Source organism: Atractosteus spatula, chromosome 5 (genome assembly GCF_055471065.1).
Source record: "Atractosteus spatula isolate fAtrSpa1 chromosome 5, fAtrSpa1.hap1, whole genome shotgun sequence".
Classification (NCBI taxonomy): Eukaryota; Metazoa; Chordata; class Actinopteri; order Semionotiformes; family Lepisosteidae; genus Atractosteus; species Atractosteus spatula.
In genome coordinates this window covers 41519796-41545153 of record NC_142710.1, presented here as the reverse complement: position 1 = coordinate 41545153, position 25358 = coordinate 41519796, and the positions used below count along the sequence as shown (strand labels likewise).

General features: G+C 41.8%; 1 protein-coding gene across 2 annotated transcripts in view; it reads left to right on the top strand.

The window, feature by feature from the left end:
• The window catches only part of LOC148835098 (slit homolog 1 protein-like), a 153547-nt gene that overhangs the window by 82822 nt on the left and 45367 nt on the right, over positions 1 to 25358 (top strand). For both annotated transcript variants that reach the window (XM_088915382.1, XM_088915383.1), the window contains exons 6-10: positions 3136 to 3207; positions 4511 to 4582; positions 7134 to 7297; positions 15025 to 15172; positions 24131 to 24202. In XM_088915382.1, coding sequence (XP_088771508.1) covers positions 3136 to 3207; positions 4511 to 4582; positions 7134 to 7297; positions 15025 to 15172; positions 24131 to 24202 — 528 coding nt within the window. The remainder of the gene's footprint in view (positions 1 to 3135; positions 3208 to 4510; positions 4583 to 7133; positions 7298 to 15024; positions 15173 to 24130; positions 24203 to 25358) is intronic.

Below are 25358 nucleotides of genomic sequence, written 5' to 3'. Positions count from 1 at the left end.
CTTCATCATCAGACAAACTCTGATGCAAATGATTACATAGAAGTATGACTCATTACTATGATAGTCAACCCACAGCACATGGGAAAACTGTGGAATACTTGTTTTGGATCTGATTTTTTTACATGGAATAATCTGTAATATTATTAGCCTCTCAAGGCTGGACGCCTGTGGTGACTTATTGAATTATTCTTTTCTTTTTTCAAGTTTCTGGCTTCCATGTGATGGTACCTTATAATGTTTGCAAACAATATTCTTTTAATTATTTCCCCCAGTTTCATTGTGAACCTGGACAATTACTGGATACCTGAGCAGCTTCAGATATAGTTTGAAGAATCTGATACATATAATCCATTAAAGCTGTGGAAAAAACTGGGGGTTTGTGTTAAGCAAGATGGTGGACTGATTTGTGTATTCAGAAAGCCTTTTCGAAATCTTTCTTGGAACTGCTGTGCCGATTAAAATGAAAGTTGGCAGATTCATTCAACTATCAAAGACAAATTATTTTGCAACTCATAAGTTGCTGTGATATTTACAGTATGTTCACTGGGTCATCACATTATTGTGAGAAGGTGCTCCTGTACCAAAAACTATGAAGCCAATGTACTGCAAATTTGGTATCTTGCTAGTGAAAATTATGCCATTAAAGTGGCATCACTGCTTTTTACTCTCAAGTTTCAAACTACTCTTGCTCAAAAAGGTTTAGATAACTAAACAGATTTAGCAGGCATAGGATTCAGTTCTTCAAAAACTATAGTCTGGCTTAAGAAAACATAAGAATTGAAACTGATCAAAACATTTTGTAAACTTCCAACTTCTAAAACTGTTTAGTCCCTGATCAATAGGTATCATTCTGAAAAGAACTATTGAAATATTATACACAGCTAATGTAAGCCAGAACCATGCATTGTAAGTGATTATGATCGATCCCTGTATGACTAATCTGCTTGACAATGAGCAGATATCATCCTGGGCACTTGCTAATTGACTAGGACAACAATTGCAGAAGTTAATGCTACTGACAATAACATTGCACCATCTCAAAAAAGATGATCTGAGCTACATTTAGAAAAAATCTTTTAAACACGTCTTTTCCAAAACTTGTAATCGACCCACTGATTCAAAAGTGCTATGATAAATTTCATTCCAAAAATAGAGACATTGAAATATAGGAATGCAACCACAAGTTTAAACAGCTTCTGTTCAAACCCCTTTTAGTCAATTAAATCCAGACCTTGCAGTTATCCTTCAGCAAATATAATTAAAAACTTTTAAAATGGTATTCCTGTGTAAGCTGAGATGGCTGTTTGATGGCTACAGTATTCTGAAATTTCAAAACGGCCTTGTTAAATACAACTTCTATTCCATAACAAATGGGTGCACAGGAGTTAATCAAAAGCTGCTGAATAAACTGGTTAGTCAATTAACTTAAAATGTGGCATGTTTAATCTAAGTGTAATATTAATTACTCTAATAGTGATTATTATTATTAAAATAACCTTTATTTCCCTCTTTTATTATTAAATTGAAGTAGTACAGCCTTCAATAGGTGTTTGAAACAGATATCTGTCTCCTCACATTTCCACTCATACAAACATTTGTATCCTTATTTTATTTTAATGTGCTTCACATCAGTTAAGCACATAATCCCAGGTAGACAGTCATTGGGCAAGCAAATGAAAAAGGCTAACATAACATTAGAATATATAGTTAAATGAATAGAATCAAGGAATGAAATGTTAAAAAATGCATAAGGCACTAGTTAGACCTCATTTAGAATATTGTGTAAAGTTTTGGTCACCACATTATATAAAACATATTGCTGCTCTGGAATCAGTCCAGAGAAGCACATCCAGATACATTGCTGTGCTTAAGGGCATGTCCTACATTGACAGGCTGAAGGAATAAATCTCTTTAGTCTCAAACAGAGAAGATTATTGCTACAAACAGTCCCCAAAGGCATTGATAAAGTCAGCCCAGCAGACTTCTTTAGAATGAACAGTGAAATATGAACAAGTAGGTACAATTGAAAGCTACATGACACTTCTATAGTCAAAGGGTTGTGGGAGTATGGAACAGGCCACCCAGCCAAGTCTTTGAAGCCGAACAAACGCCTGGATGTGATCCTTGGATCAATTAACTACAAACTACTTAATGGGCTAGATAGGCAGAATGGCCTCCTCTCATTTGAAACTTTTCTTCCGCTTGTACAAAAGTACAAACAGAAGAAAAGTTTCGAATGGGAACCCTTACATTTGAAACAGAACCCTTACAAGTGTTTTGTAAGGGTTCCGTTGGTGTTGTTGACATTAAGCAGATGCACATTTCTCGCTAAAAAGCTAAGAAAAATATTTCAACTCAGAGGCCAAGGCCTGTCTGATGGCGGGGGAATCAGATGTCAGTGATTCTTCCCTGAAGTCTCAATAAATCTAACATTTATTCTACAAAAAATGCCACAATTCCTTGAAGTGTTTCATAACAACAACTGTTATTACTCAGTCCATATTTTTAACTGGTTATAAAACAAATTATGCAGAATTTGTAACTACCATCTTCTTCATTTTTAACCCTTACTGCTGCATCATTTTACTTGGTCGGAACATGCCTGGAAGTCTTCAAAGCTGCTTGCAGTTGTAGTTATTATTTCTTTTGGGGCAGTGCGGTTGCTCTGTGGCCAAAGATCTGTGCCTGTGGCTCGAAGGTTGCTGGTTTGTATGCTGTGGCTGGCAGAGGAATCCTATTCCGTTGGGCCCCTGAGCAAGGCCCTTAACCCCAACTGCTCCAGGGGCGCAGTATAAATGGCTGACCCTGCGCTCTGACTCCAAGCTTCTCTCCCTGTCTATGTGCCTGTGTGTCTCATGGAGAGCAAGTTGGGGTATGTGAAAAGACAAATTCCTAATGCAAGAAATTGTATATTGCCAATAAAGTGATCTTATCTTATTATTTCTTTATTAAACATCAGACGTAGTTTTCTTTGTGTTTAAGGTTCTGCTCATTCAGATACAGGTTCAAAACATTGTTTTTCTTGCCTTAAATGTCTACACACGTGCACCTTGGCTCACCTGGGCAATGTTCAAGCCCATGGGCTCATCCCCAGGTTATCTCTAACGCTGTCCTGTCTCCTCTGCGTCTGTGCAGCCAGCTAGACAAGAACCACATTGCCTGCATCGAAGACGGAGCGTTCCGAGCGCTGAGGGGGCTGGAGGTGCTGTGAGTATCAGGCCAGTCCGAGAACCGAGCCAGACCCAGGGCTATTACTATTTATATTTTAGCATGGAATTAACTTCTGTTGAATATATACATATGAACAAACCTTTCTCCCACCCCCGTGGAAAAAAGGCTCCCCTGCTGAGTTGCCTATCAAGCAACAGGATTATTTATATCTGCAATGCTGAAATATGGAACTACATACCAGTAACCATCGTGGCGCTTCCCACTGACAACAAGTATGAATGCCAGCATTTGTGTCTCCATAATTCTCTTCCAAACTGCATGCAATTTCACTTTTCTTTGTCCATTCTTGGAATGTGGTGCATTCATGTGGTAAACTTTCTCTCTAATCACCCTGTATTCATAGTAGTGTGCTGGTCTTTGCTGCTATCCCTGGGATAAGCTATTAGTTGATTTACTTTGTAGCTTTCATTGTACTATGTATAGAATGAATGCTGTAATTGTTGAAACAGTATTTCTGTATTAAAATTATAGGTAGATACCATGACTGTAGATTTTAAATTTCTTAAATAGATTACAAAGTACATTAGATGTAAGAAAAAATCCAAATATATTACAGTACCTCATCATAGTGTTTTTAGAGTAAACTATACTATATCATATATATATACAATTTACCTACAGTATAGTGATTTTTCCTGGTTAGTTCTTCACACTTTTTGAAAGGAAAGAACAAGAATTTTTAATGTGCTCCATATTGTGAATTCCTGTACATCCCAGATCCTATTTAAACTAGATTCTTTCAGAAATTATTCCCTTCGATCTGGACCTTCTGGAAGTTTCCAACATGAATGCTCCCAACTCTCTTAAAGTTTACAAAAAAAGTTCGTTATCTCCTGCTATTCTGCTATAGACCTGTTTGCAATTTCCTATTTTTAACTAATAACTACAGAGAAGGTAGTTTTGAGTCAGTTAAAAAATCTTAGAATTTCATTTTATATATGTGAGATTTCGGTCACATGATACCTGACATACAGGCACAGTATGTAGTGTTTGGGGTTTTTTATAGAGGCCAGAGGTGCTGCAGGTTTTTTGAGTTTTGGCTCTCTTTTGCTACCCAGGGCACTGCTATGCTACTGAGATTGTCTGCAGGAAGCATCACTGTGGTGAGCTGGTGGGACAGTGGGAGCAGGAGAGCTTACTGTGCACAGCAGTCTGTGGGGATATGAGAAGGAGATGATTGGCTGTTTCACCTGTCCACCCCAAAGCTGATTTGCAGTAGCTTTGCAGCCCCGGGGATGAGGAGTTATTAAATCGTTTCTCTCTGTCCCATATTTTCTAGGACTTTGAATAACAACAACATCAGCAACATTCCCGTCTCCAGCTTCAACCACATGCCAAAGCTCCGAACCTTGTGAGTAACTTCCATGTGAGATGCTACCCAGCTCCTCATGGTGCAGCGTGCAGTCTGCTCCAGCCGTCGGCAGTTGTGCTCCCAGCTTTCTTAACCCTGATCCCCTTTCTTACCTCATCGTCCTGCTCTGAACAGGTTGTCCACGAAACCGCAGCCGCTCAGCAGAGTGCATTTATTAAATGGCACACATTGTACAGAGTGTAGAAGGAAGCTTCAGTTTGATCCAAAGACATCTATTCTCAGTAATCTAATAAAGGCATTGCCATATGCCACAAACATAGTACCACATGCTGTAGGATTTAAATCTGCTGTCTTTAATGCTTGGTGCTGTGTATACCAAGAGCGTTGCTTCTTTGTCCAATTTGCCGAATTTGCTCATTTTAACATGGAAGGAGAATCAACCATAGACATTGCTTTAATTACATTTAGACTTCACATGTATTGCATATAGAGACTGGGTGACTGGTTTTGTTCACTGTAAGCCCCCTATACAGTATTCATCGATAACTCCAAAACCCTGAACAGATGTCTCTTTTATAATATAATACAAACATTGAAGTTGACGAGAGATGGGGAGCTCATTATGCAGTTGTACAGCTTTTCGAGCAAATGGAAGACATATTGTGGAGCCATCACACTTCGGCAATCTCCTCAACGATGTCTGTAATGTATTATAAAAGAGGAAAAGGGTCTCTGTTCAGGGCTGTGATTATATCAGTGAATACGAGCGGCTGCTGTCGTTTTCTCCCCCAGCCTCTCTGTAAATTGAAACAGAAAACAAAGTGAGGCCCAGGGCATGGCATGAGTTTTGGGCAGCAACGATAAATGCTATACCCAGAGTCTGGAAAGAAGAACATGTTGTTCGCTGGAAAAAAAAAAAGAAAGAGCATTTAAAAGTTGGAAAGTTTTTTTGTTTTTTTGAAGACAAATCTGTTTGTTTCTGATTGATTCTCATCGGACAGCACCCCAGTAATTTCGGGTGCGTATCCTTTTCCCATTTTTTTTAAAACAAAATAGATAGCTAAGGTTGAATAATTCGTTTTTCTGAAGCATAAAAAACAAATTTCACTTGAGAGCTCTTTTTACTGAATGGAGCTCTCAGGAATAATTGCTCTCCTAGCCAAGATATAATAACAGAAAACAGCGCTGGAGCGTTTAAAAAAAATGCAGAAAAACAGGCTCCTGCTTTTCCTGCCACTTTTAACCTTTCCCTGCTTTCTTGTGTGCTCTCTGCGAAACTGCCCGCCGCAGTGAGTCTCCCCAGTGAGCAGCCACAGCCCCCAGCAGCCGTTTTCACACACAGTGCTCAGCAGACGAAAGGAATAAGCCCACAAATCCTTAAAATGCAAACTGACACACACTGCCATTCCTGGGAGCTTTGGTTCTGAGCCACTTGCCACAGTGGGATTGCAGACGCCAGTAACCATTTCCTTCCGCTTGAGCTGATACTGGACGACGGAGCCTTGTCGAGCAAAAAAGTGCTATTGTTTGGGGCTCTGGAGTAGAAAACAGTTGTATGGACAAATATAGAAAATGACAGTATAAAATAGCGAATTGCTATATAGTGGTTTCATTAGTGCTACAACATCTGAACTTTGTCCTTTTGTCTTGGTGGAGGGAACTATATTTGTGATTGCCGTAAAAGCCTTACCGCAATTTTAACGTTTTTTCCCCCTTCCTGGAATGCAGGGGTTTTGTGAAAGATGTGGAAAGATAATGTTATTGAATGAGAATAGACGGTAATAATTTTTAAAAAATTAACTCCAGACAGGGTTTTCGGCTGTCTGTGTAAAGCTTCCGGCGAGTTCAGGCAGAAGTCATTTAGAACGCACATGGGCAGAGAAGGGATTTTATATTGTATCCATTTGTTTGTAGTACCCCTTTCCTGAACTGTCTAGCAATCTTCAGACTTTGGTGGGTGCTGAACAGGTAATAACCAGCCAGTAAAGCATCTACTACCCATAGTTCATATAATCACAGCAAGAATAACTGATTTGACTGCCCAGAACTTACAACATGCCCACACTAAACATCAGGCCACCACAGTTTAGTTTGTCATAGATAATGGGAAATATTTAAATTCCACTCTAACGCCATTTTCGGGGGGAGAAGTAGGCCTCTCTGTTTCAAAGAAGATGGACCAGGTTCCGGTTTTATGACATGCGGGCTCTTGTATTTACATACCAACACTGTATAGGCTGGATAATAAAAGCTTGTTCCCTTATTTTAAGCAAGATTTCCGTTGACAAGCGTGGAGACAGAATAATCGGATAAAAAAGTGTTTTATTCTCTGCTTTATTCATATATTGTTCACGAGACCCAGAAGTTCAATGGATCAAACTGCTCTACAATAGGTGTCTGCTTTTTGTTACCTGTTTATCATGCAGGCTTTTGGCCTCATTTTCCTCTGTAGGGAAGCGACTTCCTCTGTAGCAAATGAATTACATGAGGCTGCTGCAGTCTGCCCAGAAGGTAAACTGTGCCCTTACCTCCAACTTGTTAAAAGTAAAATGAAAGAAGCGAGTGACTCTGTCTGTCTGTCTCTCCCCAGCCGTCTTCACTCGAATAACCTGAACTGTGACTGCCACCTGGCCTGGCTCTCCCAGTGGCTGCGGCAGAGACCCACTATCGGGCTGTTCACACAGTGCAGCACCCCTTCCCAGCTCCGAGGGCTCAACGTGGCAGAGGTCCAGAAACACGAATTCGCCTGCTCGAGTAAGTAAGCCGCCCTCCTGCCCTGTAACACCGGCCTGTATTCCGCTCCCCAAACGGCAAACCCTTACCCTCTGTTTGGTGCCACACGATCGAACATTAGTGAAAAAATGCCCAGTGGCACGCAGGCTCTTGACTAACTCCTTCACGTTGAGCTGCAGAGAAAGGTGCCAGCAGACAGACAGCTGCCACCATGAATCATCCTCAAGTCGAAAGGCAGCTCCAGTCAGAGAAGGCACATATCTCAATCGGGCAGCAAACTCAAAATGTCTACAATTAAAAATTATCAAGAGACTGATAGGCACGTCGCCTTAGTTGTTCTAGAAAAAACCTGGAGTGGGAAAACACTATATACAGTATAACTCCATTGTTTGCAGTGGGAGAGCCTGCCTAGGACTAAGTATCTCTACCAGTATCGAAGGCAGTGTGAGGAGTCACATTCAATAATTGATTCTAAACTGCAGTTCCTAGAAGGATAGGAGAGCTAGTTATTGAAAACCCTAATACAGAGACAGATTTGGAGCAAAAATTGAAAGTCGTTTGACTTCACACACTTTGAGCTTTCGAGCGCACTCGAAATTCTCCCCTGCTGTTCACCTCATGTACTGTAGCTCATGACAAAGTAGGTTACTGGAACAGTGGTGTTTGACTGTTAGTTTCTATTGATTGTGTGTAACCATTTGCTTCTGTACCAGCTGTAATCACAACTGACAGGTTCACAGGGGCTTTTAATGTTTAGGTAGGAATCACCATATTTTCACCAGAAATCTGACCAACCCCAGTTAACCCAACACACACCAGTTGTGCCAGACGATGCTTGCATCACTCACGTCCTGCACCTCATTTCTCCATGGATTGGATATAACCGACATTTCTCTGGAAATCATTTCTCCAGTTAGAATCACCTAAAAGGGTAATTCAGTATTTGACAAGATCCAGTTCCAGTAATGACAGGTCTCTTTTTAACAGCTGTGCAAGGTCTAAACAAACTGAGCTTATTCAAGCATGAACGATAACCATAGTGAGAGCGAGGGCTTTGAGCAGCTGGAGTTTAATTGGCTGGAGCTGAGCACTTCGTCAGATCAATGAGATCTTCACCGATGAGCCAAAATGCACTGCGCTGCTGAACATATTGATGGCCTGGCAGATTAAGGCTTTTTAACAGTGCTTCGTCAAAATACCACAGACTTTGGTAGACGTGGAGCATGGCCTATATCCTGCCACATTTTGTCAGTTTGGTTATGTATTGGTCTTGACTAGCTACATTGTGTCGCTGTTGCTCCCTGACAGGAAGTTTGTTTTCAATAAATTAAAGTCCAGGACTCAATCCGAGTTCCTCGCAGGCCTCTGGGCCTCCTCTGTGGGATGGGGGTACAGGAACAGCCCAGCCTGCGCACAAGGCCTGTTAGTCTCCAATTGGATTGAATTAATCTCCACATTCATCATGGCTCCAATGTCAGCTGTGCGCGGGTGTGGGTGCGTTAGGGGTGTTCTGCTACGGCTTGTGATTTTAATACAGTCAGATGGCATGACGAAATATTAACCCTACCGTTTCTGGGGAAAAAACAAACTCCGTAAAGCATGGCCGTTCCCATTCTTAAACAGGATGAGAACATGTTTGAGCTGTGGATATGGATTGCTGACACCTTGAAAAATCAGGAATGGGCAAAGAATTTTAGCTTTCCTACTGGCTACTTGAGACTTCGGTGTAGTATATATCTTTCAGTGTGTCTGCGAGTTGTGAAGAAACCTTTAGAAGTCAGCTTAGCAGCTTGAAATTAGAAACAATTTCTTGATGTTCTGGGTGGCATAATGTTGAAGCCTGCAGCATTCTGTTCACACATAGAATAACCTCAGGAATGTAGCCTAAAAGGATAGAAAGGTAGCCCCAACCCACAGCAGTTCCAACAAAACACAGTGTTCCTGTAGGAGTTGTAAACCACAGCTTGTAGATAGATAGATAAGACTTTATTGATCCGGAAGGGAGATTGAGGTGTTACAGCAGCCAAGACAAGCAAAAACAGACATCAGAATAGACTAAAAATTCAAATACGTACAGCAGTATGATGGAGTACAGTTGTATGATGAAGACTGACAGCTGGAGCAGGGGAAATGGTGTATATCGAAATGAACAGAAACTGAAAATTAGCCTTCCATACCTGCCCTGCAAACTTCTAGATAGGACAGTGACCTTGGCACAGCCCTGTACTGTCGTACAGTTGCAAACACATGCTGTTCCATCCCTCGGATACACTGCACACACAGAAACACTCACAAGCACATGCCGGAGTCCTGACCAGTGTGTGAACTCGCAGCTTACAGATCATTAGTGCATGGCTCGCTGGCACACACCGTGTGCTCCCCTGCCCGGGAGGGGTGCGTATCTGTGTCGGAACACCTGTGTGGGATTTGGGGAAAGAGATGGAGGTCGAACCGGGAGTATTTGGTTATGTTTGGGAGGGAGCCCAGCGGAACATTGCCGCATTTGGGGTTTCACGGCTGGCTGCCCGCCGTTCTTGCCGGTCTGCGGTGCGTTTCTGTTTTTTGGGATCTGGAGAGTATCTGAGTGGATTTGCAAATGTTGCACACTGCAAGGGAGTGAACTTGTGGAGGAAAGAAGGCCCTAATGAAAGCTTTGCCTTCTGATGGATAAGACTGCTGGTTTGTTCTTTAAATTCAAACAGCTCTGTAGATTGGAACCATCTCCGGACAATCAATGCAGTTTTGTACACAATATTCTGACAGAAATTTAGATTTTACGCTGATGTATCCTGAGGCGGAGCGGTGGCACTGTGGCTGGAAAGTTGCCGGTTCAAGTCCCGTGGCTGGCAGAGGAATCCTACTCCGGTGGGCCCTGAGCAAGGCCCTTAACCCCAACTGCTCCAGGGGTGCTGTATAAATGGCTGACCCTGTGCTCTGACCCCAAGCTTTTTTCTCCCCGTCTGTGTGTCTCATGGAGAGCAAGCTGGGGTGTGTGGAAAGAAAAATTCATAATGCAAGAAATTGTGTATGGCTAATAAAGTGATCTTATCTTATCTGATATGGTGCAAACAGGTAGAGTACTTGTTTTGCTATATTTATGTGCCCCATCCCATCTAAAACACATATCTAGTGCCTAATAAGTCCTGCAATCACTCTGATGATTTGGTCTGTCAAAGCAAAACCATTTGCAGTTTTTGAACTTACTGCACAATACCAAAAGGAGCTAATAGTTTTTGCAGCACAGAGCTGTAACAGAGAGACAAAACCATTCACGTCAAGCCACAGTTTCAAAACTCAGAAAAGATTATCATGGCAAAGACTTCTGTCAAAACTCAGTGTAAATGAACAAGTTCTCATGTTCGTGTTCTGCAGCCTGAGGCCAATTTCCAATGAGACTTTCTAGTCTCAGACACCCTTCTCTAATGGTGTTTCGGTGCTACTGCATTGGTGTTCTGGCAGTTGTACAGTTGCAAACAGGTGTATTGGTTACTGTAGATACATCACATGTCCGCTATTGAGAGTAATGGGGAAAAATCATTCTGCCCATATTGTGTAAGACAAATGCTTAGTTTGTTCAATATTTGTTCATACAAGTCTTTCCATTAACCAATAAGCCAACAGCCCTCTGTATCCTAATTGGTTAAACTAGAACTTTTTGGAGAAAGGCAATCCAATACAGTATTTATGGCTGAAATAAAATAAACCTTGAAGATCTGTAATGTCGCACAAATTAACACTTTTTTAATTCATTTCCCCCCCTCACAAGGCTCCCCAAGAGAACTCAGAGAAGAAAAATAAATCTGAGCTGGTAACCTACGTTAGACAAGCTGAGCTGTGGCCAAATACAATAATTTTCACACTTCAAAAACTACTTTTCTGCCTGGCACCAAGAATCCTTGCTGTGGAAAATTCCATATAAATAATATCAGGAATGGAAAGAATCCATTTTTGCCAAGAAAGGGAATGCTGACGCCTCCTTTAATTTCAATTGCAATTGCATGTGGAATGATCTTTTTAGCATTTTAAAGACCAGCCGAAAGTCTAAAGACTCATCCAGACACTTCATGAGTTCTGTTTGATTGAACAAACCTTGCTCAAGAGCTATCTACGTCATTTTTAACAAGAACGGATCCAAGTGGTTCCAAAAAGCCAGTAAAATATTTGGGACGAAAGCTGTCCGTGCTGGGAAACCTCTGTGTCTTCATATCCTGTAGTGCTTGTCTTAGCTCTGCAGGAAATCTGCAGAGACAGATGGCAACAGAAGTCTTCTGCATGGACAAGTCTCCATATAAAAATGGGAATCAGGGCTGTACTCTTCTATAGTTTCAAGTGTTGGGAACAGAATGCATTGTCTACCTGTGAGGGATCAGATAATATATCTCCATGCATGGGTTTCATTGATAAAATTAGGTAGAGAAGGTGTACTCTCTAGTTTATTGACTGAATATATACTAAATATCTACTCCTTTTAAGTCCACAGTCCATTTGTCTGCTAGAATAGCCAAGTACTGTGATCCCTGTTCCTGTAATTTTGATCTGTGATGTGAGTGATTCTCTTTCTACATTCATGTACAGTACATGCTGATCTAACTAGACCCTTAGATTTATTATCTGCAGCGGAAGAGGCAGTCGTGTAGTAATATCTAATAGCTAAGATGTTAGCTGATATGGGGATGGCTGGATGAGACTCCTGAACGATGGCAATATTGTCAAATCCCAGCACATGGTGAATCTCGGCTTTTAAAATCTCGATATAGAGATTCCAAGGGTGTCAAACAAAGTGATGAGCATCCGATGGTGATTTAAACAGACATAATCTAACAATCATTTCAAGGGAAACTGTAATGTCGCTGTAATCTGTGTAAAATCAGATTAATCTGAATCCAGGTGGATGCTGCACATTGGTGGTGGTGGAGGGGGTCCCCATTACCTCTAAAGTGCTTTGAGTGAAGTGTCCAGAAAAGCACTATATACTGTAAGTGTAAGCAGCTATTATTATTATTATTAATTATTATAATTTATTCAGGCAGAGGCCTCCCTTCCTGGCTTCCTGTAAAGTAGCCTGAATATGCATGGTCTATTTTCAGTCGCCATGATTTTATCAGAATAAGTGTGAATAGACATGGCCTCAATATTCCTGCCTTTCAAGCCTGGGTAGTCATACAGTATGGGGAGAGAGAAAAAAAGGTACAATTTGCAGCCTCTCGTTGGCTAAACAAAGACTGTTGCTTCTGTTTTCTTCCTCTAAATTTGCACCTCTGAAATACACGCACCCCAGCCTGAGATTGCGGTTATAGATAGACTTGGTATTTTTCCCCAACTGTAGCCTGCTTCGCTGACATTGCATGACTTGTGAGCTCGTTCAGCAGAGATTGCAGTTTAGATTTCGTATCCTGACCGATTTCTTCAGTCCGTCCAAGCTTTTGGTCAAAGTAGACCCACATCTCCTCCCTGATGTCTGTGAAGTTTTGGGTTTTGCTTTATTTTCTCTTTGTCCCCTTTGCTCTGTGACAAGGCCTTTTTGTTCTGGTTTTCTAACTTCCTGGAACGTATTGAGTACTGTCCAAAACAACAGACTGGGTAAGTAGGGAAATATTGAGCTGGTGGTCTGTTTAAAAGTGGTGGGTGGGAACAAGGAGGGAAGTCCAATTTCCCAACAAATAAGCGTATTTTATATTTATTTTCTTTCTTTTTGATAAGTAGGATTTAGCATGTTTTGCATTTACAGGCTTGTATTTTCTCAGCATAGACTAGGCAGAAGTGCCAGTTGTGGAGTTACAGTTTGTTGGTTGAATTCAGATTGATTAAAAATGGTTCAGTCTAAGCTAGCACATGAAATGTACTGTATAGCACCACTTGACAAAATAGATACTCTTATCACTCAACTCCTGTAGAATAAAAGAGTTTTAAAAAAGGGCTGAAAAAATTCCAGACCATTCCACTAAACTCCTTTCATGACGCTGCTTGCTCTATGCTTGACATCCTGGGAAAGGTGGGTTTTTTTTTTTGCCTTTTTACTGCAAGTAATCTGAAAATGGCTTTCTGAACTTTCGTCATTGTGTTTAACAGCGAGAAACCTGGTGTAGGATAAGGTACACACTGGTCATGGAGTCTTCCATCTAGAAAGCCAAAAAAGCTCTAGCTACAATGAAACTTGGCATTCAGAGAGACGCTGCTTCATTTTTACTAGCTACTAGAAAGCCCTCAGTCTCTCGAGAATCCTACTCGAAAGACCATAATCCTCTTCTGACTGGCCAACAACTCAGACAGTAACCTTCTAAATCCCACAATGCACAGCTCCCAGCACACCAATCCAGGAGAAGCAGGTGTGTATCCTGCAATGTGGATGTTGCTCTGACCAACAGCACATCTGGGTTTTCATCTGTTCTCTCCCTTCACAGCTGCTATAGCACTACAGGGTTGAATAACACAGGGTAATGATCAAGGTATAATGACAAAGAAAAGGCAGTTTTATCGTTTCAGGTTTATTCACTAACCTGCTAAGGTTTTATTACATTTCTGTACACTCGGTAAAGTAGATTTGTCTGATACTTATTTTAGGTCTGATTTTCCATTACTGACAAAGTGTGACCAGACTACTGACTATAGGTTCGGCCAGTTTGAAATTCTTTGAAGAAAAGACTGACAGTTGTGTTGTAACATAAGCTGGTGCTCTTTAAGCGTAACAGATTAAAAAAAAAAAACATGCATTCCATTAATACATACTCTACAGAAATAATCTATCCAGAAAGACACTCATTTGTTTTTAATAAGGTATTCTTGAAATATACATGATAATACATATCTATTATTATAGCATGTAATATGTTAGTGAATTAGTTTCGAAATGTTGTTTCTGGATGTTTGTAGGTTGCAGGGATGTATGTTGGGTGAGCTTCTGATCTCAGAATAGGCTGGCAAATAACTGTGACAACACACGATTTACAGTAATACGAAGTGGAGGTGCTTGCTATCTATCTTTCCAACAGTTATCAAGATTATCTCTTTGCAGAATTTTGTAAAGGGGAACAAATATTATACAGCCACAGTTGACCATGTGAGCACAGAAGAGAGGAAAATAAGCCATCATGGCTTAGTTTAATCTCTTCTGTGCTCACATGGTCAACTGTGGCTGTATCATATCTGTTCACAATCTCAGCAAAGCCCAGGGCTGGTATCTTGTTCTCTTGGGTCTCTCGTCAGAGCAGTGAGGAAGCTGAATTTTCCTGGGCCTGCCATTCTGGGTCTAGCCTTCCAGATTCTGGGGTCATGGGCCGTCAGGACAGGCATACTTGGTGTCTGATCCTGGCCTTGGGATCCAGGCAGTGGGAAAATTATGAGAAAAGAAAGTATGTTACAGTAAGTGGAAGGAAGATTTAAGGTAAAGAAAATGATGTTACAGCCTTTGAACATCAGCAGCCCTATTATCTAATAGGCTAAGATAAATAGGGATTGAAGAAGCAGGTATTGACTCTTGATTTAAAAGCTGAAACTGAAGGGGCATCTCTTATCTGTTTTCACCATCCATCAGGATGATGCATCATCACAATCACTTCCAAAGTGCTCCGTGATCTGCAGAAACACTCCCTGGGCATCAATTGCATTGTCAAGACCAGAGCTCGGTGGCAAAATGATTGAACTTAAATTACAGAGATCTGGGGGCACATAAATTGTAACTGTACAACAGCCACTTCTTCAACCAATGCTTTCCCGTCCCAGCTGAAAGCCTTCGCTCCTCTCTCCTCCAGGTCACACAGAGTCTGTGGGTCTACAGCCCTGTAGCCTGGCAGCAGGCTCTTGTCCGGCCATGTGTACCTGCAGCAACAACATCGTGGACTGTCGGGGGAAAGGACTGACCGCCATTCCTGCCAACCTGCCTGACAGCATGGCCGAGATGTGAGTTCCTGCACGACAGCAGAGCAGACAGGCTTGGAGTCTAACAGCACGTTGCCAAATGCTTCTCTAACACCAGCAAATAGAATATCAAACTTACAAACAAGAATATTGTGAAAGCATGCCTCTTTTTAGAATAGGTTCAGCCCCCCCCATCTATTGTTTGAAGAACTTTGTGACAGAGCTTCAGCAAGTTGTCCGGATACATGCTGTTTTATTTTGGAGTCCGGTGGGGAGTTATGTAACAGTGGTCAGGGGCAGTTTTTTTTCACAGTCCAAATAGGGCTATTTTCAGCAAAGAACAAAGAAACAATCCCAAACTTTTGGTAACAAAACTCAGAGCATTTCTGTTTACGTTTATTCATCTGTGCAGTGTACAGTATTGCATATCTTGGGTAAGCCACTGGACTCATAACTGAGAGTTTGTGGGTTCATGTTCCCAGTGCAGACTACTATACTATACTACTATAGTTCCTTGAGTGCGATTCTAGACCTCAGTTGCTCCAGTCTACCCAGCTGTTTAAGTGGGAATCAGCCCTGCTGGGGGATAATTCCTATGATGGACAAGTGTCCCTTCCACATGGTCTCAGGCCTGATTAACAATAAAGAAACTAGGATGAGTCCTGGAGTGATATATGCTAGGTAAAGACTATTCAAAACACAAATGTCCTCTAATGCAATTTCCTAAAACCCTCCAGTATGCTCAACAGGCAAATGACAGAGAGACCCAGCTTCTGCGGGAACACTGACAGAAGCCGTCTAGGCTCAAACCACACAGTTCGGGACATTATTTTTTGTTAATTTAAAAAAATAGGAGTGCCAGACAGAAGGGAAGAGGGTGCAAATGAAAAACGCTCGTTGGTCATTCCAACGCGACGCCTGAAGAGCTATTGGATCCTTTTGTGGAATTAGTCTCAAGTATGTGACTGTATCAGTATTGACATAATGACTAACTACTCTATTACAAATAACGCTTTAGCCTCAGGTTTAACTTACAGCTACTGGATTGAAACAATCTGAGCTGAATAACATTTCCAGTATGTCCTCATACCACCCTTCTCCCTCCCCACAGAAATACAAAATACTAGAAACACATTTCATTTTCAGGCTCCTTTGCATTCATGCAGAGATCAAGAAGAAATTGAGAATTCTATTACAGGGCCCTATTTGCTACACTGGTGTGTAGTATCATTGAGGGAAAGATAAAGCCGATTTTCATTTTTTCCTGTCAACAGAAGTTCCAACCTGCCCTGAGCGCCGCCTGCGGGAAGAGTACATACATCTGATTTTCAGCAAACAAGTCAAAACTACTGAAGGACTGATGTATCATAATGCTTAATAGGAAATGGGTTTCTAGCTGCTTGTGATGCTGTTAATCTATTCACAGTATAGTTACCTTGCAGCTGAAACTGTTTGCTAATCATACCCCCTGAGCAGACCTGAAGTTCATAGAAATCAGTGGGGTGAACTACAAATCTGAAGAAAATGGCCTAAAGCAATCAATAATGTATATTGTCTAGAAAATTAAATATACCATATACCATTGTGCAGCATATATTTAGATCCGTGGGATATTAAAATGAGACCCAAAACACAGAGCTATCGCCCAGTTTTCCACAACATTTAAACACAGTACAGATAAGATTTGCACAATTGTGTGTTTCAAGTTCTCTGTGATGCACACTACTAAGCTACTGTTTATGGCCATGTTTGGTATGCTCACACACCTACAGTACAGTAATCTCTCAGATGAGACTCTTCATTTTGGGTTTCTGTCCTTGGCAGCATAGACAAACCATTTCCCAAGGAAGAGAAAAGAAACTGAACACACCTAAACTGATCCATGGTCCAGCATGACTTAATAGATTACCATTCACCATCCATTAATAAAATTTGTATCACAATTTAATTCTGACCAGGGGCCCTGGGTTTAGTTCCTGGGGAGCTATCAGCCTGAAGTTTGTACTGTATGTTCTCCCCATGTTCTTGTGGGTTTCCTCTGGGAACTCTGGGTTCTTCCCACAGTCCAAAGACAAACCAGTAGGTTAATTAGCTTCTGCAAAATTGATCCTGGTGTGAGTGTGCATATTTGTGTCTGTCTGCCCTGCGATGGACTGGCGTCTTGTCCAGTGTGGATCCTGTCTTGCACTTGTTGCTTGTCAGGTTAGGATTCAGCTTCCCCCACCACCACCACCATGTACTGGACAAAACTGTGTGGAAAATGGAAAGACTGATGGAAATTTCATTTACATTTGAAACGAAAACCCATCTTTCAAGGACCAGAGCTTCAAGAATTTATACACCTGTGATTTGAATACTTGAATGTACGTGCTGTGCTTAATGAGAAACCATCTAATACCCATTTTAAATTCATGGGGTTATGCACAATTTGCCCCCACCCCCACCCCCATGATGCCTAGGCACAGCTCCAGTTTGTTACAAAAAAAAATATTGAAATCATGGTTTCCAAGTCTGAGAATTTCTTTTATTGCTTGCAGCCCACACCTGGAAGAAAAACCCATATACAGTATGCATGTCATATAGACATTGAATGTATTTTGCAGATAGACTGTGAGCAAAGGCGCCATCCATTGATTTTACGTAGTGCTGAACTTGTTGCGATCTTCCTAAAGGTTATATATTTGTTTCACAATGAGAACTTATGTCATCCGTCTCTGCATAGGGGCAGCCGTTGTGTGAGCTTCACTTGCTCCTGTTCAACAGTCCTCATTCATTTCTGAACATTAATAGAATGTTTTGGCAAGTCCTTCCCCACACCAAAAAACAAAAATATGTTCATAAAATGGATTTTCATCCGACTAAAAACTAAAACAGTAAAAATGAAAAAAGTACACCAAAGCAATGCACGTGTGACTGAGTAACATGTGTAGTTCTGCCCCCATTGGGATTCATTCCCCAGCTGCCCATGGACATCTCCAGTTCCCCATCTTCCCACACAGCACCAATGCCACACAGCAGTGCATTCCTCTACACCTAAAGACCAGGACACCTGTCATAAGACTATTCAACTCTAGGTTGCTAGGAAGTGACATCACCTTGTGGAAAAGGCTCAGGGGTGAAAGCGCCCTGTTCCACTTGGAGTCAGTGTGCAGCTTCCCAAACCTTCACAGGTTGATTGGTCTGCTGCCATTGAAGCCATGGAATAATTAGACACAGACACCCCCTTCACCTTTTAGTCACTTTGACAGACATTTTACTATCTCAGATTTCCCCCTTCGACAGACTTTGGAGGAGAGTTTCTCAGTGTAACCTCAAATCTGTTTTGTTCATGTGCAAAGCCAAGCAGACAGGAGGATAATATTGGCCTCTGCTCAGAGCCAAAGTTGGACTCTCAATGTAGAGAATACCAGTGGCTTGTAGTTACCAGTGAGCCTGTGTTATATTAGCCCTTCGTCTCTCACTTTATCTCCAGTGTATGCACTGTGGGCTTGAAGAGTGATGTCTGACAGTGAAGAGTGTTGTCTGACAGTGCATATTCAGAGGGTGCATGTGTGATATCTCCATCTGTCCCAAGCTGGTGTGAATGTGAATACATGGAGCTGAGCTGATTTGCAACTGTTAAGCTGTTAATTCCTAAAATAGGGTTCTTTAAGAGAAAAAGCGGTAGCCCTTATTTTGTTTAAGTGATCTGTCTAGCTTTCCTGACCATTGAAGTTCAATAGAACTCTGTTTCACTTGTATCCCAGCCTACTTTTTCTAGAACTAAGGAAGGGCGGCCACATACGATAGCCATAACGAGCTACTGCAGTGGCCTAGTTGTTATTTTCGGCCAGAAGACTTCATCTCTGGTGGATTGATGCTGTGCGCGCGCGCGCGTGTGTGTGTGTGTGCGCCGTTCTTCACAGTCTTCGCATTTAGGGCTGCACAAAGGCACAGCGCCCAGCCACTCTTGATTGATGCCTCACCTTGAAAAGTCCAGCCTGTCAGTCAGTCACTGAGAAGACACTGCCCGCGTCTTTCACATTCTGTGTGATTTATTTTAGAAGCCAGGAGCTGTAAACAGCTTTGATTACCAAGGGCCCTCATGCCTCTCGGAGGATGAATAGCTAATGGCATTATGTGTTCTCATTTAATTAAGGCCGTGCTTACAGCGCGATGAATGAAATGAGCTGCATTGATTATCCACCAGTTGGGTTCTTCAGCAGATTGTTGCTTTTCTGGGGATTGATTGAAAACTCAGCCAGGCTCATTTCTCTGCATTGGGAATCAATCCTCCCCCCCCCCTTCCCTGAGCGATGATTGCAAAGTTTCTTTTCCGACCCTTAGCCCACCTACCCACCCCTCTCAAGATCGATTTCAATCTGCTGCTCTTAAACGAGCAGATTCATCAACTGGGCTCCGTGTTGAGCCGAGGTGCTGGGCTCTTGGAGGTATTGATCCGAGCTGCAGGAGCAATCTGTCAGGCTAGCTGTGCACGCTCACACTGACACTGAACTCATACACACAGTGGAGTCAGCTCCGTGCAACTCCCTTAAGATAAGATCACTTTATTAGCCATATACAATTTCTTGTATTAGGAATTTGTCTTTTTCACATACCCCAACTTGCTTTCCATGAGACACACAGACAGGGAGAGAAGCTTGGGGTCAGAGCACAGGGTCAGCCATTTATACAGGATACGGCATACGAACCAGCAACCTTCCAGCCACAGGTGCAGATCCTTAGCCACAGCACCGCCCAGGTGCAGGTGTTGACTGTGGCAGAGTAAAGCATGTTCTATTGCTCTTTATTAATAACAGTAATAAACCAGCACAGTGCCTCATACCTCAAAGTTGCAACATGCAATTAACAATGAAACTTTTGCCTTTTTTTAGTCGATGAGCATGTTTTCTTTTCCCCTTTCATTGTTTGGATCATGCAGCTTTATATATGGATATACAGTATAAAGACATTTGCAGAGTATACCCACATCACCATTCGGGTTCCAATATAATTTTAATGCGAGCATAACGCATTTGCTATACAAAGCTCTTCTAAAGCTTTTGCTGGCTTGGTAAGACACTCTGAATCATAGTGGAACTACGCAAGATAAACTTGGTGCGAGGGACTGGCAGTAAATTAATTAAAACCTCTGTAAATGAAATCATAGTGAGAAACTTGTGTGTGAAAACATATTTTGCTTTAATTTGAAAAGCCCACCACTGAATTTCTGACTTTTCCGTTTTTGCTCAACCATTTTAACTCCATTGTTTCTTTTGTTTTCTTGTTCTTCTGTAGATGTTTTACAGCTGAATATTGTAAGTTTAATAACTTCATAAACATTTACCACCATGTCCTATTTGGGCCTGCTTTTACAGAAACAGAAAATAAAAATGTGGTTGAAAGGGATTATATGAATTGTTAGGATCCCAAAGTAAAAGTCACTAAAATGTTTTTTTCTCTTAGGTTAGTAACAATAAACGTTACATATTGGATAGTGCTTTATGCATCAGTCCTAAGCTCCTAAGTGATTCCCTTACATTCTCTCATGTATTATAAAACCTGTTATAGCTGCAGAGGACTGATTAACTATACTTTAATATGACATGACCAGATTGATCATAGCTCTACACTGTTTGTCTTTAAAAACAACAGATCATCACTATTGCTTGCGTGTAGACAAATAACACATATATTGCTTTCTATACTTTTTTAGTAATTAAATAGCTTTATATTTTTCTAAGTACAATTATTTTTTTATTTGTTAAAATTTGGATCATAGTCACACAATGAGCAGTATTATTCAGTTAGAAATCATTTTAAAATTCAACTCTTCTGCAGGGTATTTTAGTACAGTTGTTTTTGTAAATTGTGAAAAAGGCAGTTTAGTGAGTACTTCTCTGTAGTAGTGCTTCAGTAGTGTTACTGACAGTGACTTCAGTTTATATAGGTGCCATTTAGCCCTCTAGAAAATGCTCTTGACGGTCCAGTCCATTTCCAGATGACAATAGCAACCTCTTCTACAATAATTCCCATTCTAGGAGCCCTTTGAGAGCGATAACGAAGACAGATCTGCTGTGAAATGCGTGTAAAACCCTAACGTGTTACTAGTTAACTGCTTAAAAGACTCTGTCCCCCCAAGGTCAGCAATATCCCATAATAATTATTCAGCTCTGGTGAGTTACTGTGTTGAAACTGACTTCTGTTTGCTTGACCTTATCATTCTATAAAAAGAAAGGGCCAATAGCTCACGGTACATACTGTATAGAAAATATATTCTTTTCTGGCTGGGGGAGGAGGGGATGACCTTCTCCCTCCCCTTCAAAGAGGGAAGAACAAGTCTTTATAGTATTTTAAGCAGTAAACATACTTTAAACCCTTGTCCCCACCATGCCTGAGCTGCAAGTTGGCAATTAATGGGTTAATTTATTCTGTCATTTTCAAGTGGGGCACTATTTATTTCCCACGCACCCCTGGAATGCTGCTGAATGGGGAAGTAGTCCCAGGCTGCGGATGTGCACGGTGCCCAACTGGTGTGCCCGCTGTGCCAAGGCTCTGTATCAGGCAGAGCTGTACCCCCGGTGTGCCCGGTAAAATACTGTTTATTTATAGGTCAGTTCACAGCTTTTAAAATTCCTCCCTTAATTAGGCTTAGGGGGGATTGAGAGAGAGTCTCAGAGGCAGCTGTCTGCTCTGCTGCGATCTGGAAAAGCACAAGGCAGCCCATTAACGAGGGCCCTAAAACGCAGCCAGCCCCAAACGCAGCCACTAATGGGATTTTCAGAGCACGAAAAAAAATAAACCTTTATTGCATCCCTGGATTTTTCCAGCACATCTGAAGATGATTAGGTTGCGATTCCTGACGTTTCCGCAATGGATGAATCTCACTCGACTGTGGAAACCCCACATGCGATTAATAAGACAGACCCGTGACGTCTGCCTTTGACCTCTGTCTCCCTCCCTCCGTTAAGCATCCCTCCACTAGCCCAAAGACAGGTGGACAGAGCACAGGAGATAGAGACTGTTTTTTTTGTGCTTTTTATAGATAGATTTGAGGTTTTGTGTTAGACCCAGCTCCCACACCAGAGGTTCCTTGTTCTGGTTATACTGTGTGAGGTGTTCTGTTTTGGAATGTGTCGTGGCGCTAGCATTCCTCAATTCTAGAAAACAAGCACTTTGCCAACTTTTAATCCTGTCAAAGACATTACTTATGGGCGGCACGGCGGTGCAGTGGTTAGCATTGCTGTCTCACAGCACTGGGGCCCTGGGATGAGTTCCAGACCTGGCATGCTATCTGAAGTTTGTATGTCCTCTCTGTGTTCATGTGGGAGTGTGTGTTTGGGTCTGTGTGTGCCCTAGTATCCTGTCCAGGGTGTATGCTGCCTTGCTTCCTGGAATAGGCTTCAGCTCCCCTGTGACTCTGTTTTAGATAAAACAGTGTGAAAAAGGCTGAATGAATGGACAGACGATGCTTATGAATGAGAAAACTTCAAGTAAATAAGAATGCTGCAGATAGAGGTGAAGCAACTGTGCTGAATACAAAGTGATATGGAAGAGGTTTGAAATGAAATACAATGGGAATTAAGAATGTTAACATGCCCCCTGCCCTGTTAATTTTAAGATATCGTACTCTGGTGTTGCTTTCAGCTTTTGCCTCACAACAGGTTACCATACTCTCTGCTTGCTTGTTTTCTGCCCATGAGTCCCCCCAGCTGTGTTAGCTTGGAAGCTCATAGCTGCGGCACTGACTGCAGGACACGCATAAACATTAGAAGTACTGGAACACCACAGATTCTCAGATTTTTGTTCTGTGAGTCTTTCCTCAAAACATCCAGTGCCGAGTCTTCTATACTGTACGTCAGGAGTGTAACTTCCAGCAGCCTGGCTTGGAGGCAAGGGGATTAGGAGGTTGAAACCCAGCTTAGCCTTGCTGACAGAGTCATTTAGCAAGACTGCCTGTGACTTGGAAGGATGGGCTGCTCTATGCACAGGGAGAAGCTGAGCCAAGTACTGGAGGAATCCAGCACTGTTCAAACAACCATTTGTTGCCTCGACTTGTTTATTATTACGGTAGATGTTATGACTGAGAGCTGGGGGTTCACATGTGTGTTAAACAGAGCAAAGCCATACAGGACAGGTGACATCTTCGGAAATGGAGTAAGATTATATTTAAACAGAGGAAGGCTGGTCACAGGGTCATGAATTCTTCAGTATAACTGTAAGAAAAATCGAGGAGCAACCTCCAGACACAAAAGAGAAATACAGCTCAAACCAGACAATGTAGCTGGAAAAAGTGGAAATTGCATTTGGGTTATTTCTCAATCACTCAGGGAGGTGGTGTATGTTTGTCCAAAATAATTACAAACGTTTTATGTAATTGGTAATTTAAAGAAATGGACAGCAGCATAGGAGCAAGATTTACAACACGGAGAAGCTTTCTCCTGCTCCACCTGTCTAATAACAGTTATTTGAATTGCCTCATCACATGGGTGTTGTGGGGGTGTGGTGGGGTTTTGAGGTTGTGGGAGTCTGGAACAAGCTACTCTTCCGTGTTTTCAAACTGATACCTGGCTTTGTTCAAGAAACAGCTATTATTATTATTGTTGTTGTTGTTGTTGTTGTTGTTGTTGTTGTCGTCATTAATTAAACAATATCTGAAAAAGTGCCACAAATGCACCGATTAGTTACATGAATCGAAAACTCAGCAAAATCTGTTTTACCTCTTAAGCTTAAACTATGGACATAGTAGGTCTTGACTGAAACAGGTTTTCTTTCAAGACATGCCTTCACATAATAATAATAATCCTTAAACATATACAGTATAGTGCTTTCATGGAGACCACTCCACTCAAGGTGCTTTACAGATAATGGGGACTCCCTTCCTCCACCACAAATGTGTCAGACCCATCTTCAAGCATCTGCACAAAGTCACCAGTGCACACAGGACACTCATCACATGTCGGGGGGTGGGGGGATATGTGGACTGTTGAAGGCTTTACTGTTTTGTCTCTGTCTCCACAGACGCCTGGAACAGAATGGGATCAAGTCTGTGCCACCCGGAGCCTTCTCCCCCTACAAGAAGCTTCGTAGAATGTAAGTTAAATTCAGCATCCACAATCTGCCTCATAGAGTGAGTGTTCAATCACGTAAGAACAGCAGTGTCCACACATTGACGTCTGATCCTAATCAGATCTCAGAAGTTAAGCGAGGCTCAGCCAACATGGTGAGAACTTGGAAAGGTCACCCGTAACTAAAAGCAGGTTGTTGCTATAAGAGTGCTGGTGGACCAGAAGGTGGTGCTCTCCTTTGGGTGAGAACGTCTCCCCCTCTTCTGCTTAGTTTATTGGCTGCATGTCTTTTGTGGATGAAGTGTCTTCCCTCCTCCTTGTAAAGCAGTGGGGGATTCTCTTGGAGGGATAAGTACTGCAATACGTTATTTTTTACATTATTTATTTGGTTTGTATGTTGAATAGCCTTTTAGTGAAAAGCCAGGGTGTTACAAATGCTGCTTGGGATTGCCTTTCCATTGTTTTGAGAATCTTGCTTCATTCTAGTTAGTAAAAAAAATGCAGTACTAATAAAACAAATTTCTGTTCCATACCCTTACATGTCTTGATCATTCTTAGTTTGGATGGTCCTGCTGTTGTGTTCTGGAATAATTCAGTGGTTTTGGAGTGCTAGTGGGGTTTTCATCTTTCCCATGCCAAGACACAGCCAGTCTGCGCTGTATATGCAAATCTTGAGTTTTCCATAAATTGTGGGACCCGCATCACGTAATTACGGTCTTGTGAAATACGTGTGTGTGACTGGATGGTTACAGTGGTGAGCTATTCCTCCACCACACCCCCGGAGATGCCACACACTGACATTTATCATCATTCTGTTTACAGGAGCGCACACACCACAAACCTTTCCTTGCTCGTCTCTCAGGAATAGCTGTCTGGCTCGGGAAAAGAAACAGCATTTTTTTCTTTGGCTCAATAGCCCTTCCTTTGCCTCTGGTGGCCCAGTGGCTGGGTACACTAACACGAGGTCCTGTTAAACCTGCAAGCAAAAATAAACCCCTTTTCCTGCTTGTTCAGCTGCCTTTCTTTGGTCACTGCTCTCCCAGGCCCTGCCAACCTCAGAGACAGTGACTGCAGAGGCCCGAGAGGCCCAGCACTACATTCCCAGCTTTTAAAATCAAAATGTTCCTGTCTGAATGAACTACAAATACAAATAGGGAGCTGACATTACAATATATTTACTG